This window comes from Rhinichthys klamathensis, unplaced genomic scaffold (genome assembly GCF_029890125.1).
Source record: "Rhinichthys klamathensis goyatoka isolate OS25496 unplaced genomic scaffold, OSU_Roscu_1.1 h1tg000014l_1, whole genome shotgun sequence".
Taxonomy (NCBI): domain Eukaryota; kingdom Metazoa; phylum Chordata; class Actinopteri; order Cypriniformes; family Leuciscidae; genus Rhinichthys; species Rhinichthys klamathensis.
Window position 1 is genome coordinate 1818848 of NW_026606566.1, and position 21770 is coordinate 1840617.

Below are 21770 nucleotides of genomic sequence, written 5' to 3' on the forward strand. Positions count from 1 at the left end.
GCACACTTAATCTGAGACAACTTCAGTTGTTTTTTGTTAACTCTCTTTGTACGGATCATTGAATAACTGAGTTGTTAGCTACTGCAAGTTTAATCTTCTAGATCAGTCGAATTCACAAATGAATGTTATTTATTGTGAACCAGTGATTTAAAAGAATCAGTTAAAAAAATGTGGTCATGAAACTGGTCTTGGAGATCTCGATTTAATACTTCATGAAGTGAATCACAATATTTGACCGTGGGGCTGTGAGATTTTATGATACAATTTGAGCTGAAAATTATTCGAAATGTGATGTGTTCAAATCTAATTTTGGCCACACCTGAAATGGAAACAGAAGTAAAACATCACTTATTCATGGACGTGCATTTATTACATGGACTTACCAAAAACATAATGTAAGTGTCTAAAATGCGTGAGCACAGTTTAGTTGAAAGAAACATAAAAAATGTACTTAATGCTTTTAAGCTGATTTTTTTTTAACTGTTTGCTGAAATAACCACAACATTAACAACAGCACTGAAATAAAAACATCTGTCATGTGCTATCTGTCAGTCAGATGCACGTGAAAGTTGCGTTCATTACTATAGCAACAGACTTCAGGTACTTTCTTTCTGAATCGTGGCAGGTACAGATAAAAAGTTCTCGATTTCGTCACTTTAAAATAACGAGGAACAGGTTGTTTTTCTGAAATAAGCTGTAACACCTTCTGTAACTATAAGTATGTCTTGTCATGTACGATACTGATACATCCTTTTAATTTTTCTTTCTCATACTATGGTGATATGAAATAATCAAAATGATAAACAAATTATTTAGCCTAATTCATAACTCATTCCTCTACCTGAAGACCTGACCCTCCTGGTGTGGATAATCTACCAATTAATTTTTTTAAATGTTGTGGGGTCGTTCGTGTGTTAGCCTAAAGACCAGCTTAATTTACCAAAACAATCATTTCAGGGACATTGCGAGTTACAGGCTAATGAAGGCTTTGTGAAACCGCACAGCTTTTCCAGTTTTTCTTAATTACATACTCCTTCCTACACTAACTATGAACAAAATTTCTATCATGTATGCCTATGAAAGACGATGGAGTCAATCACAGTAGGTATGGGGGTGCATCTGCAGTCAGGTCCTTTTCTCCATAGCTGGAGAAATATCCAATAATGTACTGTGGGACAGTCTGTTCTCTTACGAGAGGTTCTCTCGTACTGCGTAATATCTTACGCTAGGGGAAAACCTCTTTTCCTCGAGATATTGAAGCCAAAAAATTATCCTTAATTTTGTATTAATGCAAAACGCATTGCAACAGCAAGCAGACATAGGCAAGGCGGCTTAGCGTGCCTATTGGCTGGCCTGTGGCAATTGCAGCAGCCTATCGAGAGAGGCCATTCAGTGACAGTCCAATGAGGGCGATTCGTGCCCTAACGGGCGTGGCCTAGCCTTATAAATACGGCTCGATGGGCTGATATCCTCTGATTTTCATCTCTTCAGCGGAGCGTTCGCACCGACTGGATCCAGAGTGAGAAGCCGCGCCGTCGATACAGCTTTCTGCGGGACGAGCCCTTGCTGCTGAAGTCGCTGGCCTTCATCTCGCCGCCTTCAGCCGCCGTTCCTGCTACGCTATCCGGCGTTTCTATATCCTTTCATTGCTCTGTGTTGTGTGTGTGTGTTCGCCCCGCGACGCACACTTTACCTAAAAGAGCCGCGTCTTTTTCAAGATGCCTTCCTCGTGTGGCTCGTGCCGAGCCCCACTCAGTGACGGGGACCGCCATGTTATCTGCGTTTCCTGCCTGGGAGAGGATCACGCAGCTCACGCGCTCGCCAACGGCGGATGCCCTCACTGCGAGCTACTGCCTATGGTGACTCTGCGGACTCGCCTGGCATTCTTCACAGAGACTGCACTTCAGCTCGCTACAGTGCCGCGCCGTAAAAAGCGCCGTGCTCAGCGGGTCCCTGAGCCTCCTCGTTCCCGCGAATGCTCGCCGGCGCGCCCGCCAGCTTCGCCAGCGTCGCTCTGCTCGCTCACTGACGGTCAGCGGCCACGGTCTGCCGCCGCTTTCGTCATCGATGACGACGAGCCAGCGATCTCTGCAGGGGAGGCCAGCTGCTCTCTACTAGCATCGGACAGCGAGGATTGGGCGAGCTCCGTGGACCTCCCCACCTCTGCCAGTGCACAGTCATCTAAGAGAGCCAGCATCGAGTCGGAACTGATGCGCCTTCTCTCGCAGGCCGTGGCGAGCCTCGGCCTCGAGTGGGAGGCGCCCGCGCAGCCCGCGCGCAACCGGCTAGATGGGTGCTTCCTGAAAGGCGACCGCACCACAGCGCCGTCCAGGCCAGCACCATTTCTTCCTGAGCTTCACAAAGAAGTGGCAAAGTCCTGGACCGCCCCCTTTTCGGCCCGAGTGCGTCCCTCTGTTTCTGCTGCATTCTCCACGGTGGACGGTGCAAAAGACAGAGGCTACCACTCCCTGCCCGCCGTGGAAGAAGCCGTAGCGGCCCATCTTTGCCCGCCCTCTACTGGACGGCGAGCTAAGACGGCCCTACCATCAAAGGCTTGCCGCACCACGTCTGCTCTGCACTCCCGCGCTAACACCGCCGCTGGGCAGGCTGCGTCGGCTCTCCACTCTATGGCCGTGCTGCAGATACTTCAAGCCGACCTTCTCCGGAAAATGGACGAGGAAGGCCAGGAGGCTATCGGCGTGCCGGATCTACGCAGCGCTACAGACCTGGCTCTTCGCGCCGCGAAATCCGCAGCACAGGCCGTGGGACGGATCATGGTGTCTCTCACTGTCGCCGAGAGACATTTGTGGCTTACGATGTCTGAGATGCCGGACTCGGAGCGCTCTGTGTTCCTCGATGCGCCCATCTCACCGACTGGACTTTTCGTCATCCGTCAAAGATTTTGCGGAAAGGTTCGTTGAAGTTCAAAAGACATCACAGGCTCTGAAGCACTTCCTCCCGAAGCGCTCTAGCTCCGCAGCAGGTCGCCCTAAACAGCCGTCTGCTCTCAGCCTCAGCCACCGCTCCACAGCGCCGCCAGGCCCGGGACCATAGACCACGCTCTCGCTCTGCAGGCCGCCCACCTCAGCGCGGGCCCCGGCCAAAGATTGAGATCAAGCCCGAGGCCTCGAAGTCGTCCTAGCACGCCTAGGAAAACGACGGTGTTCAAGTCCCGCTGCGGCCGGACTTTCACCAAAGTTTCTCGCTCGTTCAGTTCCAAGAATTGTGACTGTCCCAGTGTATTATGCAGTAAACAAGTCAGCACCACAGCCCGCTTGCCTGCACCCAAACGCCGTTTTTACGGCGACCCAGATAAATCAAATAAAGATTGCAAATTCTGGTGTTCCGGCCTCGGCCGATGGTGTTATGAGTGTAATAAAAATGCCCACAAACCTGTGCCCATTTCTACACACAAACACAGCCCGCCACGGTGCAGGGCTCGCACAAATAAAATCGCCTCGTGTCGATTGTGCATCAGATGTAGTGAATGTGCCCACGTCCCAGTGCCCACAAACACTACACACCACATGTCCCACGGTTTCTGTAAAAACGAAACCAACACACATTCAGTCAGCTCAGGCCGACGGTGTTTTCAGTGCAGTGAATGTGCCCGCTGTTACGCGCCCACATTCTCTCACGGACATGTTGAGCCCGACGGGGCTCCCCCGCTCACTCTCCCTCAGCACACCGCTGTAGGGGATTTGAGCGCGGCCAGGCTGCACGCCCCCATCGGCGCGCCCCCTGCCTCACACACTGTAAACACAGTATCTGTGTCAAAGCACACCGGAGCCCCCGTGCCGTCGTTAGATTACGGCCAGAGCCCGAATCGCATTCTACCCCTAGCTCTTCGTGCATTTTGGATCTAAGGCATCTGAACAGAGCGCTTATGAAACGCCGATTCAGAATGCTCACAACCAGCAAAATCCTCGGGCAATTTTGCCAGGGGGACTGGTTTGTGTCAATAGATCTGAAGGACGCTTATTTCCAGATTCAAATAGCGTCACGTCACAGGCGATTTTTGAGATTCGCCTTCGCGGGCCAGGCATATCAATACACAGTCCTACCGTTCGGCCTGTCCCTTGCACCCCGTACATTTACGAGGTGCATGGACGCGGCGCTCGCGCCTCTGAGACTTCAGGGCATGCGAGTCTTGAACTATTTGGACGATTGGCTGATTCTAGCTCGGTCCCGACCGGAGCTCATAGAACACATGACCATGCTACTCGAACACCTCGAGAATCTTGGTCTCACAGTCAACTGGGCGAAGAGTTCGCTGTCTCCCAGCCAGGAAATTTCCTTTCTGGGCATAGAACTGAACTCGCTGTCTATGACAGCGCGACTATCGCCAGAGCGCAGGCTGAACATTCAGCGCTTTGCGAAATCCTTCCGCTGCGGCACCATAGTTCCGCTCAGGAGATTTCAGGAGATGCTGGGCCTCATGGCCTCAGCGTCATCAACACTCCAGCTGGGTCTGCTTCGCATGCTGAAAGCGCGAGTACAGCCTCGAGCTTGGACCTCCGGTCTTTTTCGCCTCAGGGTCAATCAGGAATGCGTCGCAGCCCTGAAACTTTGGCAAGCGAACGACTGGTACCAGTCACGTGTAAACCTCGGGACTTCCTCGAGTGTGCAGGTAGTGTCCACGGACGCCTCCACCTCGGGATGGGGAGCGCTGCTTGAGGGCAGACCGTTCTTCGGCCAGTGGTCAGAACGGGAAAAGCTCCTACACATAAACTGCCTGGAAATGATGGCAGTCGATCTCGCGCTGAGGCGCTTCTGTCCCCGAATAAAAGGCCATCACGTCTTAGTCCGCTCGGACAACATGTCAGTGGTGGCCTACATAAATCGCCAGGGCGGCATCAGATCCCGAAACCTTTACAGGCTGACGGAACGCCTCCTGGTGTGGGCCCAACACAATTTGCGCTCACTGAGAGCAGCACATGTGCCCGGCCACCTGAACCTGGGTCCGGACAGATTGTCCAGGAACAATGTTCCAGCAGGGGAATGGTCTCTGCACCCGCAGACGGTCAGTCTGCTATGGAAGACATTCGGCAGAGCGCAGGTAGACCTGTTTGCGTCTCAAGAGAACGCTCATTGCCCGAAGTTTTTCTCCAAGAGCAGGGATGCGCTGGCCCACGTCTGGCCCCGCTGCCCCCTCTATGCTTTTCCCCCCATCTCGCTCCTGCCCCAAGTGCTGGATCGGATAAGGGAAAATGGATGTTCAGTGCTCCTCGTGGCGCCACTCTGGACAAACCAAGCATGGTTTCCGGTCCTGATGCAGCTGACGAGCACTGCCCCATGGCGTATACCGATGAGGAAGGACCTCCTCTCTCAAGCCAGGGGTTCAATCTGGCATCCCTACCCGGAGCAATGGTCCCTGCACGCATGGGCCATCAACGGGTACCTGCAAACCTCCCTGAGGGAGTGCAAAACACGATCACACAGGCTAGAGCGCCGTCTACCAGGCGGTTCTATGCCTCAAAATGGTCGGTGTTCTCTGGATGGTGCAAAGCACACGGCTTTTCACCTCCGGACTGCGGGATTAAGGAAGTTCTCTCCTTCCTTCAAGAGCTACTGGATAAGGGCAGAACCCCATCCACGCTCAAAGTATATGTGGCGGCTATAGCGGCGTTCACAGAACCTGCGACCGGCCGGTCACTGGGAAGAAATGATCTGGTCATCCGCTTCCTCAGGGAAGCTAAGAGGCTGAATCCTCCCAGACCCCCCTAAGTCCCCATATGGGACCTTTCCACGGTTCTGGAAGCCATGAAAGGTGCCCCATTCGAGCCAATCCGCTCGTCGGATATGAAACACCTGTCATTCAAAACAGCGTTTCTCGTGGCTCTCGCTTCAGTGAAGCGCGTAGGGGATCTGCAAGCGCTCTCGGTGAGCGCGACATGTCTGGAATTTGGGCCAAATGACTCAAAAGTCATACTCAAACCAAGACATGGATATGTTCCCAAGTCTCTCAATACGCCGTTCAGAGCCCAGGTTATCTCCCTGTCCGCTCTGCCGGTCTGTAGCGAGGAAAGGGACGTGAGCTTCCTTTGCCCAGTTAGGGCATTAAGAGCTTATGTGTCTCGCTCGTCAGTTTTCAGACAGACTGAGCAGCTTTTCGTTTCGTTCAGCGGGCGCTCTAAGGGACTAGCCGCTTCGAAACAGAGCCTATCCAGATGGATAGTCGATGCCATAGCGCTGGCATACGCGTCATTGGGCCTCGAGTGCCCTATAGGCGTTAAAGCGCATTCCACGAGGGGTATGGCCTCGTCGTGGGCTTGGTCTAGCGGAGTTACACTTCAAGATATCTGTATGGCGGCAGGTTGGGCCTCCCCGTCTACATTTATCAGGTTCTATAACCTGGAAGTTCCCGCCTTACAGGCCAAGCTGTTGTCGGTTAAATAGTATTATCTGCACCGAACTTCGGCTCAGAATACTGCATCCGCTTGAGCACGGCTCGCGGCCGACTAAAGCTAACACGGGCAACTAAACCTGTGGTTTTTTGCACAGTTCAGGCTGAATGGTTCGCCCTGGCTGTGTGGAACACTTAAGTGACTAGCTCCCTTAGGATGCTAAATGACATTGAGAATGATGCTTCCAGCCTCTCTTCTCGGACTCTGTGTGAGTCCCTGGTGATTGTGCACTATATGAGCCCCGGGCACATGCCCTTGGGACTTTGGTGTCGGATCCCAGCACGCACGGCATTTTGCATTGTGTTCCCCTAGCGTAAGATATTACGCAGTACGAGAGAACCTCTCGTAAGAGAACGTACTCGGTTACTAGCGTAACCTCGGTTCTCTCCAGAGAGGGAACGAGTACTGCGTATCTTCCCGTGCATGCAGTACGCTGGTTTGCTTCAGCGATGAAAACCAGAGGATATCAGCCCATCGAGCCGTATTTATAAGGCTAGGCCACGCCCGTTACGGCGGGAGCATGACGCAATGGGCGCGAATCGCCCTCATTGGACTGTCACTGAATGGCCTCTCTCGATAGGCTGCTGCAATTGCCACAGGCCAGCCAATAGGCGCGCTAAGCCGCCTTGCCTATGTCTGCTTGCTGTTGCAATGCGTTTTGCATTAATACGAAATTAAGGATAATTTTTTGGCTTCAATATCTCGAGGAAAAGAGGTTTTCCCCTAGCGTAAGATATTACGCAGTACTCGTTCCCTCTCTAGAGAGAACCGAGGTTACGTTAGTAACCGAGTACGTTTTCAAGGGGTCAATTGTATGACTAAAGTTTAGTCTAAATCTCTATAAAAACCCAGTAATACACTGGCTCCTAACATCTAAACTTTGACCTCCTGATAGGTGACTTGATCCCACGTCATCAGCAGGTGTTCCGGTCCAATGTCTTCTTTAGCGGAGTCAGCATCCCCGAGCCTGATACCATGGTAACATAAATACCTACACTTCAAAAAAAATAATTGTGGAAGGTAACTAAATTTGATATTGTTGTTGTTGTAGGAGCCGCTAGAGAAGAGGTTTCATGATGTTTCTCCTCATGCTATTACTGTGATGAAGGTGAGATGTCAATACAGTAAGTCTCATATATCACTTTTCCACAGACAGTGACATTCTTGACCTCTGCCAAAGGTCACAGCTTAATTCAACAATGGTGTGTAAACATCATGAATGGCATTGGTTCTCACAATGCAGTCAAACAGTAGAGCATGACACTAACAATGTCTAGATCAGAAGACTGATTCCCAAGGAATGCATGAACTGAACTGATTCTTGTACATCGTGAATGAAATGTAAGTCGATTATAAAAAGCACCTACCGAATGCATACATGTAAATGCATAACATGAGTGAGTTAATAATAACAGAATAACATTTTTTGGTAAATTGAGGATAACATCCTCACTAAGTTCTGCTCTCAAAATCATTATATATTTACTCACTTAACCCTGGTTCCCTGGGATTACGGGAACGAGCATTGCGTCTGCTTTTAGGTTGAAGAACAGGGATGTCCAGGTTATAAAATCTGATAAAAGTGGACGGCGAGGAAAACCTCGCCACACAGATATCTGCGATGGAGATTCCGCTGGACCATGCCCAGGAGGAGGCCATACCTCTAGAGGAGTTGGCCTTGACTACCAGTGGACATGACAAGTCCACAAACTTATAAGCCAGTGCTATTGCGTCCACAATCCATCTGGAAAGTCTGCTTTGAGACTGGAAGTCCTTTGCTGCAGCCTCCAAAGCAAACAAACAGCTGCTCTGATTGCAGAAACTGGCCTGAGCCCTCGATATACACTCTTAAGGCCCTTGCGGGACAGAGTGGATGGGGTTCGAGCGGCAGAGCTAACAGCTCTATCACCTACGTTCTGAACAGGGTGAAGAGCACTTTTGGCACATCACCTTTTTTCGGCCAGTAATGTCATTGGTGCCAAAATCAGGGCAGGAAGGTTCCACAGATAGAGCCTGCAAATCACCAACTCGCTCGACTGACGCTAGCGGTCCGACTCACTCAGCGGAGGTTCGTTCGTCTTCGTGCCCATAAGAGAAGCCGGTTCGCCAATCTGTGAAGAGGGCAAGACCTGGTTCCTCGTGGTTTAGGAATGTCCTGTTGTTCGACCAGGACATGATGGCCCCTGAGTTCTGTCATGAACTCCTTCAAGGCCAAAATTACCACCATCATTTCCAGACGGTTGATGTGCCATTTCATCATCATTTCATCGCCCATGAGTCGAAGGCAATTTTACCGTCGCACGGGGCGCCCCAGCCCGTCTTGGTCTGTCACAACCACTTTCCTCCTGGAGACAGAGCCCAGCATCGTCCCATCCTGGTAGAAACGGGGAGATGTCCAAGAGACCAAGGCCTTGACACAGCCGTGGGTCACCCTGAGAGTGAGTCAGCCCATGCGCCATGCATGAGGCGGGACACGGCCTTTTAACCAGAGCTGGAGTAGTCGCAGGACTACTGATGAGGCTGCTGCCATGAGGCCCAGTAGCCTTTGAAACTTCTTGAGGGGAAGAAAGTAACCTTCCCTGAATAAGGCTGCCATGCTCCTGATTTTCCTGAGTTGAAATCCACCCCAGGAACAAGATGCGTTGGCTGGGGAGCAGCCAGCTCTTGCCAAAGTTGACTCTGAAACCCAAGTTCTCCAGATGGCTGAGGAGCAGGGATCCATGGGCGCATAGCTCCTGTCTCGACTGTGCTAAAAGTATCCAATCGTCGAGGTAGTTGAGCATGCGGATCTGTTTCAGAGGGGGGAAAGCCGTTTCTACACACTTAGTAAAGGTATGCGAATCTCAAGAACGATCTGTGATGGGGGGCTATCTGGATGTAAAAGTGAGCATCTTTCAGATACACTGGTATAAACCAATCCCCAGGGTGAATCTGTGAATCGATTTGTTTGAAAGTTAACATTCTGAATGGCCATTTCATGAGGGCGCGATTCAGACGTCTCAGATCTATAATGGGCCTGAGGCTGCCATCTTTCTTGGGGACGAGGAAGTAGCAGCTGTAAAAGCCTCTCTCGCTGCATTCCGTGGGGACTTTCTTCACGGCACCTTTTTGCAGTAGAGACTGTGGCTCTGAGGACATGAGAGCTGTTGTTTGAGACCGACTGTGGACCACGCCCCTGAAACATGGAGGTCTGCGAGTGAATTGGAGCAAGTAAACTCGTTCTACTATCCCCAAATCGACACTCCGGGGATGGCTTGCCATGCCTGGACTCGAGTGGCAAATGGCTGAAGTGCTATGGGCTGCGCGGGAGAACGGCGCCTGTTACAGTATTGAGAGGAATGCTCTCTTTGTGAGAATGTAAAAATTTTGTTAGAAGTGCTATAGGCTGCATCTCATGCTGGAGCGGGAGAGCGGCACCTGTTACAGCATTGAGAGGAGGAGAATGTAAACATTTTGTTTGGTTCACTGCCATAGGCACCTGTGGATAGGGAGTTTGTCAGCAATTACATCGTCTCCAGCACCCTGAACTGAAGAGGGGACCTGAAGATGGGCGCGTTTTGGGGTTGGTTAGGCCTCGATGGGACATAACCCTCTCTTCCTCCGTTCTGATGTATTAGGGCTGCTTTGGCTGCACGAGCTCCAGCTCCAGCTTGGGGCAGGGGCCCTGTTGCTTTGGAAATGGGTAGCGTGGCTTGGCTTCAGGCTCCGCTCATGCTTGGAGCTGGACAGGCTCTGAGGCTGGCCTGGGTTGCTGCTGAGTCGGCTGAGCCGTCTTGGGGCGACTAAAGGCAGCAAACGAGCTAGTTCTTCTAGGCAGGAAGTGACGCATAGCCTGTGATGATTTCTGTGCCGCATTGTAACGCTCCATGAAGCATCTACCGCGGAGCCGAACAGGTCTGACTGTGAGATGGGGGTGTCCAGAAGAACTGTACTATCACCGTCCTTAATCTCCATGAGATTAAGCTATAAATTGCGCACCACCACCACTAGGCTGGCCATAGCTCAACAAATGGCTTGGGCGGTGTCTTTAGTAGCACACAGGGCCAGGTCAGTTGCACTGTGCAGCTCTTTGAATTAAGCCGGGTCAGGTCCAGACTCGTCCAGGTCATGGAGAAGTTTAAACTGATATACTTGAAGTACCGCCATGGTATGCAGGCGGCTTGGTGTAACCCTGCAATGCTTGGTCAGATGACCGGACTTGGGTTTCCAACTGATCGCTGTAGGCGGGCTGAGGTGGGCAGAGTTTTCTACTGGGGGTAGCCTCGTGTTTCATTTTTCACTTTAGAGAGAGCAGCCAAAGAAGAAGACTGGACAAGAATACAGGGCGTGCCAGGTCTTAGTGAGCTCCTGATGTACTTCAGGGAAAAAGAGGCTAGTTATCGCCAGAGTTCGCCCACTCTTTGCACTCGGCAGCGTCATCAGACCCGCCAAACGAGACCATACCACTCACGCCAGATGATGTTCTTCATGCTAAAGGAAAAAGATCTGAAATAGAGGCGTTTCTGCAAGACTTTATAGGCAGTCAACCCAGCCCCTTTGGGGGGCTGAAATCCCATTTGTCTGTGCCACTGCACAGACGTGAACCAATCAGGCTTCGGAATTAAAAAAGAAAACAGGAGTTTTCCCCATAAGCGTCAGCTAAAAGCAGACGCAATGCAAGTGAACCGTATCGAAAGGGAACCAAGACAACAAAAACAACCAAATAAAACTATAACCACCAACGGCAATTATCAGAGTCCAAGCATCACGGCTCAAGTAGACCATAATACGGTAAAACCATGGCCATGTCCCTTTTCACATGTAATATGGGGGCTTTAGTGTCTCTGTATGAAAGCATTAATTTGTGTATTATGTAGAAAAAGACCAATAAAATTGTCTTTTTTTGTTTTAATTGGACAGCAATACATTCAGCCATGTCTGGCAACTAGACAAATATGTTTTTAAAATAATTAGGATTCATAAAAATTAAGGTAACTACCCAGGGTTACCAGGAAGTAACAGAAAAAAGAATGTGATTAATTTAATAACGTAATAATGTGAAGACCTTTGAAAACTATTTAAAAGAAATTAATTTATAAAAGGAAATATTACTTTTATAAAATATATATTTTCACTTGGTTATTAATGTGGCAATGGTGATCAGTTTTGAACTCGATACTGGCCAATGCGAACGCGTAATGTGGCGAACAGAAAAAATTATTTCCGGATTTTGCATGAGGTTTATGCATGAAGTCAGAGGCAGCTCTCTCTCTCGTGCATGGATTTCCTGATGAACATTGACGCCCCGTGGAAAAAGAAAGAAACAACCTCCTAGATGAAATCTATCAATGGATTTATGTGAATGAAATGACAAACTTTTTTTGCATTCATTATAAATGACATTGATGTTTCCAATTCGCACATTCAACTTATAAATATCACAGTGTATGGTGACATATATATGCTCTATTAGCATTAGAATATTGCTAAAGTGTTTACGGAGTTTAGTTTTGATTAAAAAGGAGAAAGAAAAGGATTTAAAGGGGACGAGATACACCTATGCCTCTCTGGAATTTTCTGTGAGTTTAGCTTTTTACTTTTTACTTGTGAGTTAAAGGCTTCATTGTATGTTTTTACAATGAAGACATTGATGATTATTTTGTGACCTTGTCTGTTCAAGGTTTTTTTGTGAAGCTGGTAATGTTGTTTGTGGAGTTGTTTAATCATCCTCTGCTGAGATCTTGAGAGTTTTAACATCTTTTATCTTCAGTTGATTTCAACTAAGGCTGTGGCAAGAAGTCAGTTGTAGTTCTTGTGTTTCTCTTTCCTTCAGTGATTCTGCTTGTTAACAGCAGGTGTTCATCACTAATGCTCAATCATCTCTTAATTAATCACTTAATTATACAATTATCGTGCAGGGTAGAGTTCTCAACGGGCCTGAAAATTACAACCCGACCCGACCCGGCCCGTTTTAAAGCCCGGACCCGATGTAACCCGACACATCAACATGAATTATCTGCCCGTACCCGGCCCGCGGCCCGACGCCAATTCTTTTTTTCTCATACACGTACTATCATGACCAGCGGATGGGAATTCAAATCAACCTTTAATGTTCACGCCTTTTAACAATACAAAAAATACAAACAACTGAAACAATATACACTTTAAATATATAAATAGGCTATTTAAATATGCCTTAAATAAAAATCTTCATACAATAATAAAGAAAAAGAAAAAAAAAGCGGGCGGGCTACTTTTCACACCACACAATTTTTGAAGAGTTTTGAAACAAAAGGCCTAGCCTACAAACATAATCGTATGCTTATAAGGCATCGTGGAGGAACAGTAGTGCGTGCACAGTGGATGGACTGAGGTGTGCTCTCCTCTCTTCAATGGTACGGCCAGCCACACTGAATACCCTCTCGCTGCTGCTGCTGCTGGCCGGCACACAGAGGACCTGCCGTGCCAACTGAGCCAGTTTGGGATACACGCTGCTGTTGATACACGATGCACGTTGCACGCAGCAGCCAGACTTTATTTACAGTGAACCGCAGCGATGATTAATAAATGTTTTTTTTGTTTGTTTTTTCACTGAGCGGAAAAGATTAAGCCCGAGGTCCGACCCGACCCGAGTCATTTGCTTATATTTTCGACCCGAACCCGCGGGTCCCGTCGGGTTTCTCGGGCCGACCCGACCCGTTGAGAACTCTAGTGCAGGGATCTAGAAATGTTCTAGACTCATTCAGATGGAGTTCTGTTTCAGTCGTGTCCACATAACTTTCGGTACTATTTGCGTGCACTGAACTCAATTTTATTTAGTGCATATAACTGTTCGGTTTTACAGTGTGGGCAGCGCAGGCAGGATCATGATCTGTTCGTGATTACGGGAGTCTGGCTCTGCTTTAACATGAGGTAGATAGTGAAAACTTGATCCAGAAAGACTGTCCACATAGTCCTTTTACACTTTTCAATAGTCTCCTCTGGAAACGCTGTGACGTCAGTCGCCATATTCAATTCTCCTGACTCAATCTCTGCTGCAGCCGCTTCAAGAAACTCAGCCTCTGCTGCTGCCACTCCAAACTCCTTTTTATGAAGAGGCTTCAATGACCACTCAGATGAAGTAAATTTCTTTCTTTACTTGACTTTCTTGAGAGTAATCATGTTGTTTCTCTCAATCAGTTACATTATTTTGTGAAACTGAAAAAGAAATACAAAAATGCTTATTTAAATATAAATCAACAAATTACAATGACAATGTTTACATTAACATCGGTAAATTACAGTAGTTGTAATGTGATCACATAGCGATCTTTTGAAATGTCCGTATAATGCATGTGGAACTGCTAACATGCTTCTTATACACAGAACAAAATTTTAAACGCAACACTTTTATTTTTACCCCCATTTTTCATGAGCTGAACTCAAAGATCTAAGACTTTTTCTATGTACACAAAAGGCCTTTTTCTCTCAAATATTGTTCACAAATCTGTCTAAATCTGTGTTAGTGAGCACTTCTCCTTTACCCAGATAATCCATCCACCTCACAGGTGTGGCATATCACAGACTGATCTCATGAAATGGCGTATGTATGACACGCCAATTCGTATTTCCATTTTTGGCGTGCTATCAACACGCATAATCGCTTTTCAGCGTGTTTATCAACGCCGTTGACTTAACGTTACATTACTGTACATATATAAATATATGACCTACCCCAACCCCGTCCCTAAACCTACCCATCACTGGGGTTAATACCATTTATGACTCTTCCCCTACCATCCTAGGAAAAAAAATATCGCTCCCCAGATGTAGATCTACATTTTGCTTCGTTTCGCTCGGACATTTAACGGCGTGTACATACACGCGGAGTCACTCGGACATTTAACGGCGTAGACATACACGCAAAAGATGACGGTTCGTTTCGCCGTGGACATACACGCGGATAGCTCAAAATGCGAATAGATAACATGCCACTTGACTTGAAAGTGGCGTGTATGTTTACGCAAAGTCATGATGCCATGTTGCATATCAAGATGCTGATTAGACACCATGATTATTGCACAGGTGTGCCTTAGGCTGGCCACAATAAAAGGCTACTCTAAAATGTGCAGTTTTATCACACAGCACAATGCCACAGATGTCGCAAGTTTTGAGGGAGCGTGCAATTGGCGGCAGGAATGTCCACCAGAGCTGTTGCCGGTGAATTGAATGTTCATTTCTCTACCATAAGCCGTCTCCAAAGGCGGTTCAGAGAATTTGGCAGTACATCTAACCGGCCTCACAACTGCAGACCATGTGTAACCACACCAGCCCAGGAACTGCACATCCAGCATCTCCACCTCCAAGATCGTCTGAGACCAGCCACCCGGACTGCTGCTGCAACTATCCGTTTGCATAACAAAAGAATTTCTGCACAAACTGTCAGAAACCCTCTCAGGGAAGCTCATCTGCATGCTCGTCGTCCTCATAGGGGTCTCAACCTGACTGCAGTTCGTCGTCGTAACTGACTTGAGTGGGCAAATGCTCACATTCGATGGCATCTGGCACTTTGGAGAGGTGTTCTCTTCACGGATGAATCCCGGTTTTCACTGTACAGGGTGTATGGCGTTGTGTGGGTGGGTGGTTTGCTGATGTCAACATTGTGAATCGAGTGGCCCATGGTGGCTGTGGGATTATGGTATGGGCAGGCGGATGTTATGGACAACGAACACAGGTGCATTTTATTGATGACATTTTGAATGCACAGAGATACCATGGCGAGATCCTGAGGCCCATTGTTGTGCCATTCATCCACGACCATCACCTCATGTTGCAGCATGATAATGCAAGCAGGGCCGGCTCTAGCCCTTTGGTTGCCCTAGGCGAGATTGAGTTTTGCGCCCCCCCTTAAAAATACTTACAAATGATAAGTATTTATTAAACTAAACAAAAACTGTAATAAATTGTTCTTACAAAGAACGTTCAAGGATATTTCTATCATCCTAGATAGTTGCATTGAACAAATACATTTTGTCTGACCATGTAACTTGTAGTATATAAATTACAATTACTACCACCACTACTATTATTACTATTACATCTATTAGTCTGCTACAAGGCTAAGGGGGTTTCGGGGGTATGCCCCCCGTAAGAAAATGTTGTGCATTTTAATGTTAAATTCATCATCTGGTGCACTTTGAGAGTTCAAAATTAAAAGCTCCAACCTATATTCAGTGTGCAAATTGAACAAAGAAAAATTCAAACCTCTTTTAGTTACAGTGTCTGTCTACATTACACTACTACATAATAATAGTTATAATATTAATTCCATGACAGTAATAGCCATAGGCTATATTGTAAAACAAATGCACTGAAAAATAAAGGAAACTTTCATAATTAGTTTTGTTACTTGGAAGTAACCCAGCGCCGCCAATTAAACAAAACAAAACGAATGGGCCGATGTACGAGTTTTATGGGCCACTAAGACAAAAAATAATATTAATAATAAAAGTATGAGATGTATCGGCCCAAAAAGCACGGAATCTCCCGGTAGTCCCGATGGCCAGCATGCCTGTGCACAATACTAAGTAAATTTATTTCGTTTGACACCTTAATGGCTGAGATGAGAAGACTTACCTCTATACTGGGCTTTCTTTTTATCTAGTTGCTTTCTCCGTTTTCGTCCCTGTGCACCAGAGGGTTTGCCTAACGTAACGTAACGTAAAAACCCCCCACCCCCCGTTAGGAGATGATCGACAATAATCATCAATTCAATCTAATAATCAGGTTGACAAGTAATTAAACATGTGGCTGAGGGGGCGCCTTAGGATGATCATGTTTAATAAACATGTTTTTGTTTCGCTTGTCATTCTAATTCTGTGATTAATGGGAAGTAGGCCAAGGACGACACTAGAGTGCGCTGCGCCCCCAACACATTTGTTGCCCTAGGCAATCGCCTAGTTCGCCTATAGCAATCGCCGGCCCTGAATACAAGGATCTGTACTCGACTCGATTGCTAGCAAGTCCTGCCTAGAGGAGCTCCAGGAGAAACAAATTTCTTTATGAAGATAAAGCCAGACAAAATAACCTAAGGTTGGTGGGCCTACGGGAAGGAGCTGAAGGAGGGAATGCAATTCAGTTCTTGCGGACCCATATTCCCAAGTAGATTCCGGCTCTACAAGGGAAGACGTTCAAGATCGAATGGGCGCACCGCTTTTACACAAATGAGGATCCCTCCAGGAATAGAGCGCGCACTTTGATTTTCAAGCTCCTTCGCTACAATGACCGACAGGCGATCCTACAGGGAGCCAAGAGCGCATCATCTTTGAGTTATGAAGGGGGTAATTTACGGTTCTTTCCTGACTTCAGCAAGGGAACGTCCCAAAAAAGCGTCACTACTGAGATGGACACCACCGCGCCTACAGGGATGCCTGAGGAGTAAATTCGGCCTTTTTGGTTTTATATTATAGCACTTTGAGTAGGGATAAAGGTTTAATTTTCGCTGTGATGGACACTCAGGTAAGAGATGCTGATGTTTGAGTAACTGTTACCCTCATAGTCCGAGTGCATGGCCTCGAGTAGATTTAGTTTCCAGGCAAATAAGAGGTGTTGTTTCCCATAGGATTTGTGAATTAGTAGCTGAGCTCGAGTTTTCTTTGAGAAACAGATGATTTAGAACGTAACTGTTTCACAAAATCTTAATTTTGCAAAAAAGTTGTATTCATACGCCACCTTTTGGAGCTTAGGGGAATTATCGGAGGAGATGACAGCGGAGTGATCTGAAATCAGTATGGGTAGAATATCAAAATGGTTTATGCCTTGGGTAAGGGATTTAGAAATCATAATGTAATCTAACCTCGAAAATGATTGTGGCGTGCTGAGTAAAAAGTATAATCTCTAGAGTTCTCATTCTTCACTCTCCAGATATCGCATAAGTCGTTATCAACAATGAGCTCGTTTAATGACTGCGAAGCCTGATCACCATGAACAGAGACAAGTGATCTATCAATTAAGGGGTTACAAACTGCATTAGCATCCATACCTACGACCAAGTTGTAGTCGACAAAGTTAAGGAGTAATTTGGTAAGAGATGGAAAAAAGTCTACATCATAATTATTAGGGGAGTATATTGAGAAGTGAACCATTTTTTAATTATTCCATGAACCTGAAGCATACGTAAACCGCCCGTTTTCTTCCCCTCCAGTTTTCTCTACTACAGGGTTTCCGCGGGGCATTAAAAAGCATTAAAAGTCCTTAAATGGATTTTGCGAAAATTAAGGCCTTAAAAGGCATTAAAAAGCATTAAATTTGATTCCTACGGGCATTAAAAATTATGATAGTTTTGAAGAGAATTTTATATAAATTTATTTGAATATAGCCTTTATAATTCATAATTTTTATTTGCTCTCGCAAAATATGTACGTTAGTATGATAAACACGCGGAACCATTTTGGTAATTGCTTCCGGCCGGAGCAAAATTGCCGTGATGCGGAGGTGACGCGGACATTTTATACAGCAGTAGACAGGTCTGAAACTACGAAAATGGGAAAGTGCAAATTTCAGCTGAAGTGGCTGGAAAACTAAGATTTCAGGACATGGTTGCAGCCCGTTAGTGGCAAACATTATGAAGGATTTTGCGGCGTTTGCAAAAAAGGATTTAAGTTGGGGACAATGGGAATCAGCGCCGTAAAATCCCACATGCAGTGTGACGGCCACAAATCGGCGGTAAGAGTCAGACAGCAAACAACTAACGTTATGTCTAGTTACTTTGGTGTGACCGACAAATCTACAAGTAACGTTACGACGACAACAGATGCTGTAGTCACCAACGTTTGTGGAGCAAAATCGATCGACCTTCGATCTGCGTTTGGCTCAAATGCGACTTTGCAGGCGGAGGTGCTCTGGTGTCTGAACACTGCGGTCCATCACCACTCTTACGCGTCCAATGAAGGTGTTTCTGAGTTGTTCCAGACAATGTTTCCTGATTCTGAAATCGTCAAATCCTTCTCTTGTGGCAAGGACAAAACCAGCTACATGTTAAAATTTGGACTTGCCCCATACTTCAAAAATCAACTGATTACTGCAGTTAACAATGCAGGATCGTTTGTGCTGATGTTTGATGAGAGTTTAAACCACTCAACAAAAAATAAACAACTAGATGTCCATGTTCGATTTTGGGAGGCTGGTTGTGTCCAGTCTAGTTATCTGGGATCACAGTTCATGGGACAGTCAACGAGTGAAGATCTACTGCACCATTTCAAAGTAAGTATAGTTCTTTTGTTCTTGCATTTATGTCATTATAACTGATACTCAAAAGGAAAAAGATTAGGCTTTTTATCCTATGCCTCCATCTAGTGGAAAACGTTAGTATTGCACCCTCAATTTTGTCAGTTGTCTGATGGTTTATTATTTGCTGTTAGGCCACAGAGCATCAGAAATCCATTAAATTAAGCATGTTTCCTCAGAATAACTTGTTCTCCATATGTAAAAAAGTTTTTAGGAGTTTGGAAAATGCACTTTACAGGGTTAGTTCACCCAAAATGAGTTGTTAATTACTCACCCTTATGTCATTCCAAACCTATAAGACCTTGAAACACTTTTTTTTTTTAATTTTACATTTTTGTTCAGTTTATTCAGTTCATTTATTTGTGTTTATATTATTACTGATAGTTTATTGTCTTTAATAATGTTTGAAATTTATATTAAGTTAGGCTAGTTGTTTTTGCTGTATTTTTTGTAAGTGTTGTCCAAGTAATAAATAAAAAAATCTTGCCGACTTCAGCTTTAATTTTTTTGTTGAAGCAAATTTGCAATAACCAAATATGTCTAACATCTTTTCAGCATTTTTTGTTGGTGTCTCATCATTTATTTATTTATTTCTGTTCTCAGAAATCTGTGCACCTACTAGACCTGAAACATCTCATTTCCATCAGTATGGATGGCCCCAACGTGAACTTTAAGTTCCTCAATAATCTCCAGCAAGAACATGGTGAACTACATGGAGGTCGGCAGTTAATTTCGGTCGGGAGCTGTGGACTGCACACAGTACACAACTCATTCAAGACTGGCTTTTCCACATGGAATATTGAGAAACTTCTGAGAGCAATGCACTTTGTTTTTCACAATGTCCCTGGAAGAAGGGAAGATTATACAAAACTCACTGGCTCATCTCTTTTTCCGCTCTCATTCTGTGGACACCGATGGGTGGAAAATCTGCCTGTTGCAGAGAGAGCTATTGAGGTATGGCCAAAGCTGAAAGAATATGTGGAAGCAGTCCGTAGAAAAGAACTACCAAACCCTGGAACCTCTTCATTTGATACCATTGAAGCAGCAAATAAAGATCCCCTGATCTTAGCCAAACTTCAGTTTTTCTTGGCGTTATCCAGAACGTTTTGTCCATTCTTGAAGAAATACCAGACTGATGAGCCAGTCTTGCCATTTCTGTGCAGAGACTTGACAGAGTTAATGATGGTAATAATCTAATTTCAGCTTTTTTTCAATGGCTATTTTTTGTTTCATGATTACTTTTGAAGTGGGTATACCACATTGAATAACTATACGTGTATAGGATGGAATAACAAAGCTGGTTAACAGGATGCTAAATAATTAGACAAATTTGTTTTTCCTTTTTGTAGAGTCTGGTGAGACGTTTCATCAAAAGGGAGCTACTCCAAGACATCACTCCCTTTAAACTGACCAAACTTGACATTGATGACCAGAAGAACTGGGTCAGTGCAAGCCTCACTGACATTGGATTGGGTGCTGACTCTGTCATTAAGGTAATGCATTGTTACTGTTTTATATGTATACATAAACTTTAAACTACACTGCATTCATACCTTATATATTATTATATCATGATCTAACATGATGTGTGCTATCCCTCCTTGATAGGCTCTTCAGAGCAAATCAAGCAACAGAGTAGGTGACCTCACTGTCCTCGAATTTAGAAGGGACTGCATAACGTGCCTCTCCAGAATCGTTAAGAAAATGCAAGAAAAGAGCCCTTTGAAATACCCCACTGTCAGGCAGATAGCATGCTTAGACCCTTCCGTCATGAGCAGAGACCCAGAATGGTGCAAAGGAAAGATGAAGTCTCTAGTTCAAAGATTTCTGCAGGACAAGCAGTTGACAGGAGGAGTTTCAGCTGGTAGGAATATTATAGGAAAATAAAGGTTGCACACAGTGCAGTATGCTGTGTTCTCAGTACTTTGATCTTAAGAACATTTTGAAGATTAGTTTAAGTTTGTTTTTTAATATGCTTTCTTACAAAGAGTATGAAATGGGAGTATGATAGGGGCTTAAACAGTAAATAATTAGATGTTACACATTTAAATGCATTAGTCTTCCTCTCATGTTCAAACTCTGATTAAATAAATATATTTACATCAATGTCCTGTACCAGGTATATATAAATAACCATCCATTTACATTGATGTAATTCATTCTTTGTGTTTGTCCATTGCAGGTGATACTGTTGTGCAACAGTTTGACAGCTTTCTCTCTCTGCATGGTGTAAGGATTCAGGGCGGATCTAATCCGTGGGGAATTTGCATATCATAATTAATAATTGGTAATTAATAATTATTCATACATGTTTGGATTAGATCAGTCTTACATTAAATGTAATCTCCCTCTAAGGGAGGATCTGTCATTTTACCTGCATGCATACGTGTGAATCCCGGAAATTAACCACAAGTTGATTGTAGTTAATTACACGGACCATGTTTCACAAACAGGTAAAATGAATTAGCTCAATTGTCAGGATAATATTTGTGGGATCCACAATATCATCTTACTTTATAGGATTTCAGGAAACGCAATTATCTGGCCAGAAGAATTGGGTTTCCCGCCCTATCAACACATAACGTTACTCTTTAAAGTATCTTTAATTCGTAAAGCTTGTAGCATAAGTTAGACCTTTGGCACTTAAGTGACTTGAAATTGAGCAAAGAGACAGCACATCAATCTAATGAATATATAATTAATTTAATAGAGGCATGACTACTTATGTATTTACTACGGTTACATGGGATATATGTATTTACAAACACATAGACAACAATGAACAATACAATAAGACATCAATGAACGAGAAATGCATAAAGTTTGGACAATGGATAACGTACACGCGTGAGCGAGTAAGAGAGAGAGGAAAGGGGATGGGGAGAGAGAGAACAGAGAAATTGGGAGAATTTCATTGGCAGGAAGACATTCACCTCTCCGATTACAACACGAAACATCATCTTAAAACTTCTTAGAAGCTCTATAAAGAGATTATACTTGCAATCAACTTATGTTATGGTCTCTCTCTGTGTCGAGGCATTCCTGTACGGCCCTGTCCGGCCGCGTGAGCTGAGTCCTTTGTGTGTGAGGAAGCGTCACGTGGGCTGCTTGGCGCGCGTG

The 21770-nt window shown here is 45.6% G+C and overlaps 2 protein-coding genes across 3 annotated transcripts in view; both read left to right on the forward strand.

Moving 5' to 3' along the window:
- Nucleotides 1–21770, forward strand: part of LOC130104491 (cyclin-dependent kinase-like 1) — a 58595-nt gene that overhangs the window by 12617 nt on the left and 24208 nt on the right. For both annotated transcript variants that reach the window (XM_056271061.1, XM_056271053.1), the window contains exons 7-8: nt 7303–7385; nt 7459–7515. In XM_056271061.1, coding sequence (XP_056127036.1) covers nt 7303–7385; nt 7459–7515 — 140 coding nt within the window. The remainder of the gene's footprint in view (nt 1–7302; nt 7386–7458; nt 7516–21770) is intronic.
- Nucleotides 17584–19949, forward strand: LOC130104478 (uncharacterized). The gene is made up of 2 exons (XM_056271044.1): nt 17584–18626; nt 19254–19949. Exons 1-2 carry the CDS (start codon nt 18036–18038, stop codon nt 19845–19847), a joined length of 1185 nt encoding a protein of 394 aa, XP_056127019.1. The 5' UTR covers nt 17584–18035; the 3' UTR covers nt 19848–19949.

Excerpts from the sequence above, each read along its gene's own strand:
- LOC130104478 (XM_056271044.1), top strand. The coding sequence starts at position 18,036 with ATGGGAATCAGCGCCGTAAAATCCCACATGCAGTGTGACGGCCACAAA. Across the intron at positions 18,627-19,253 it reads ATCTACTGCACCATTTCAAA|AAATCTGTGCACCTACTAGA; the intron begins GTAAGTATAGTT and ends TTCTGTTCTCAG.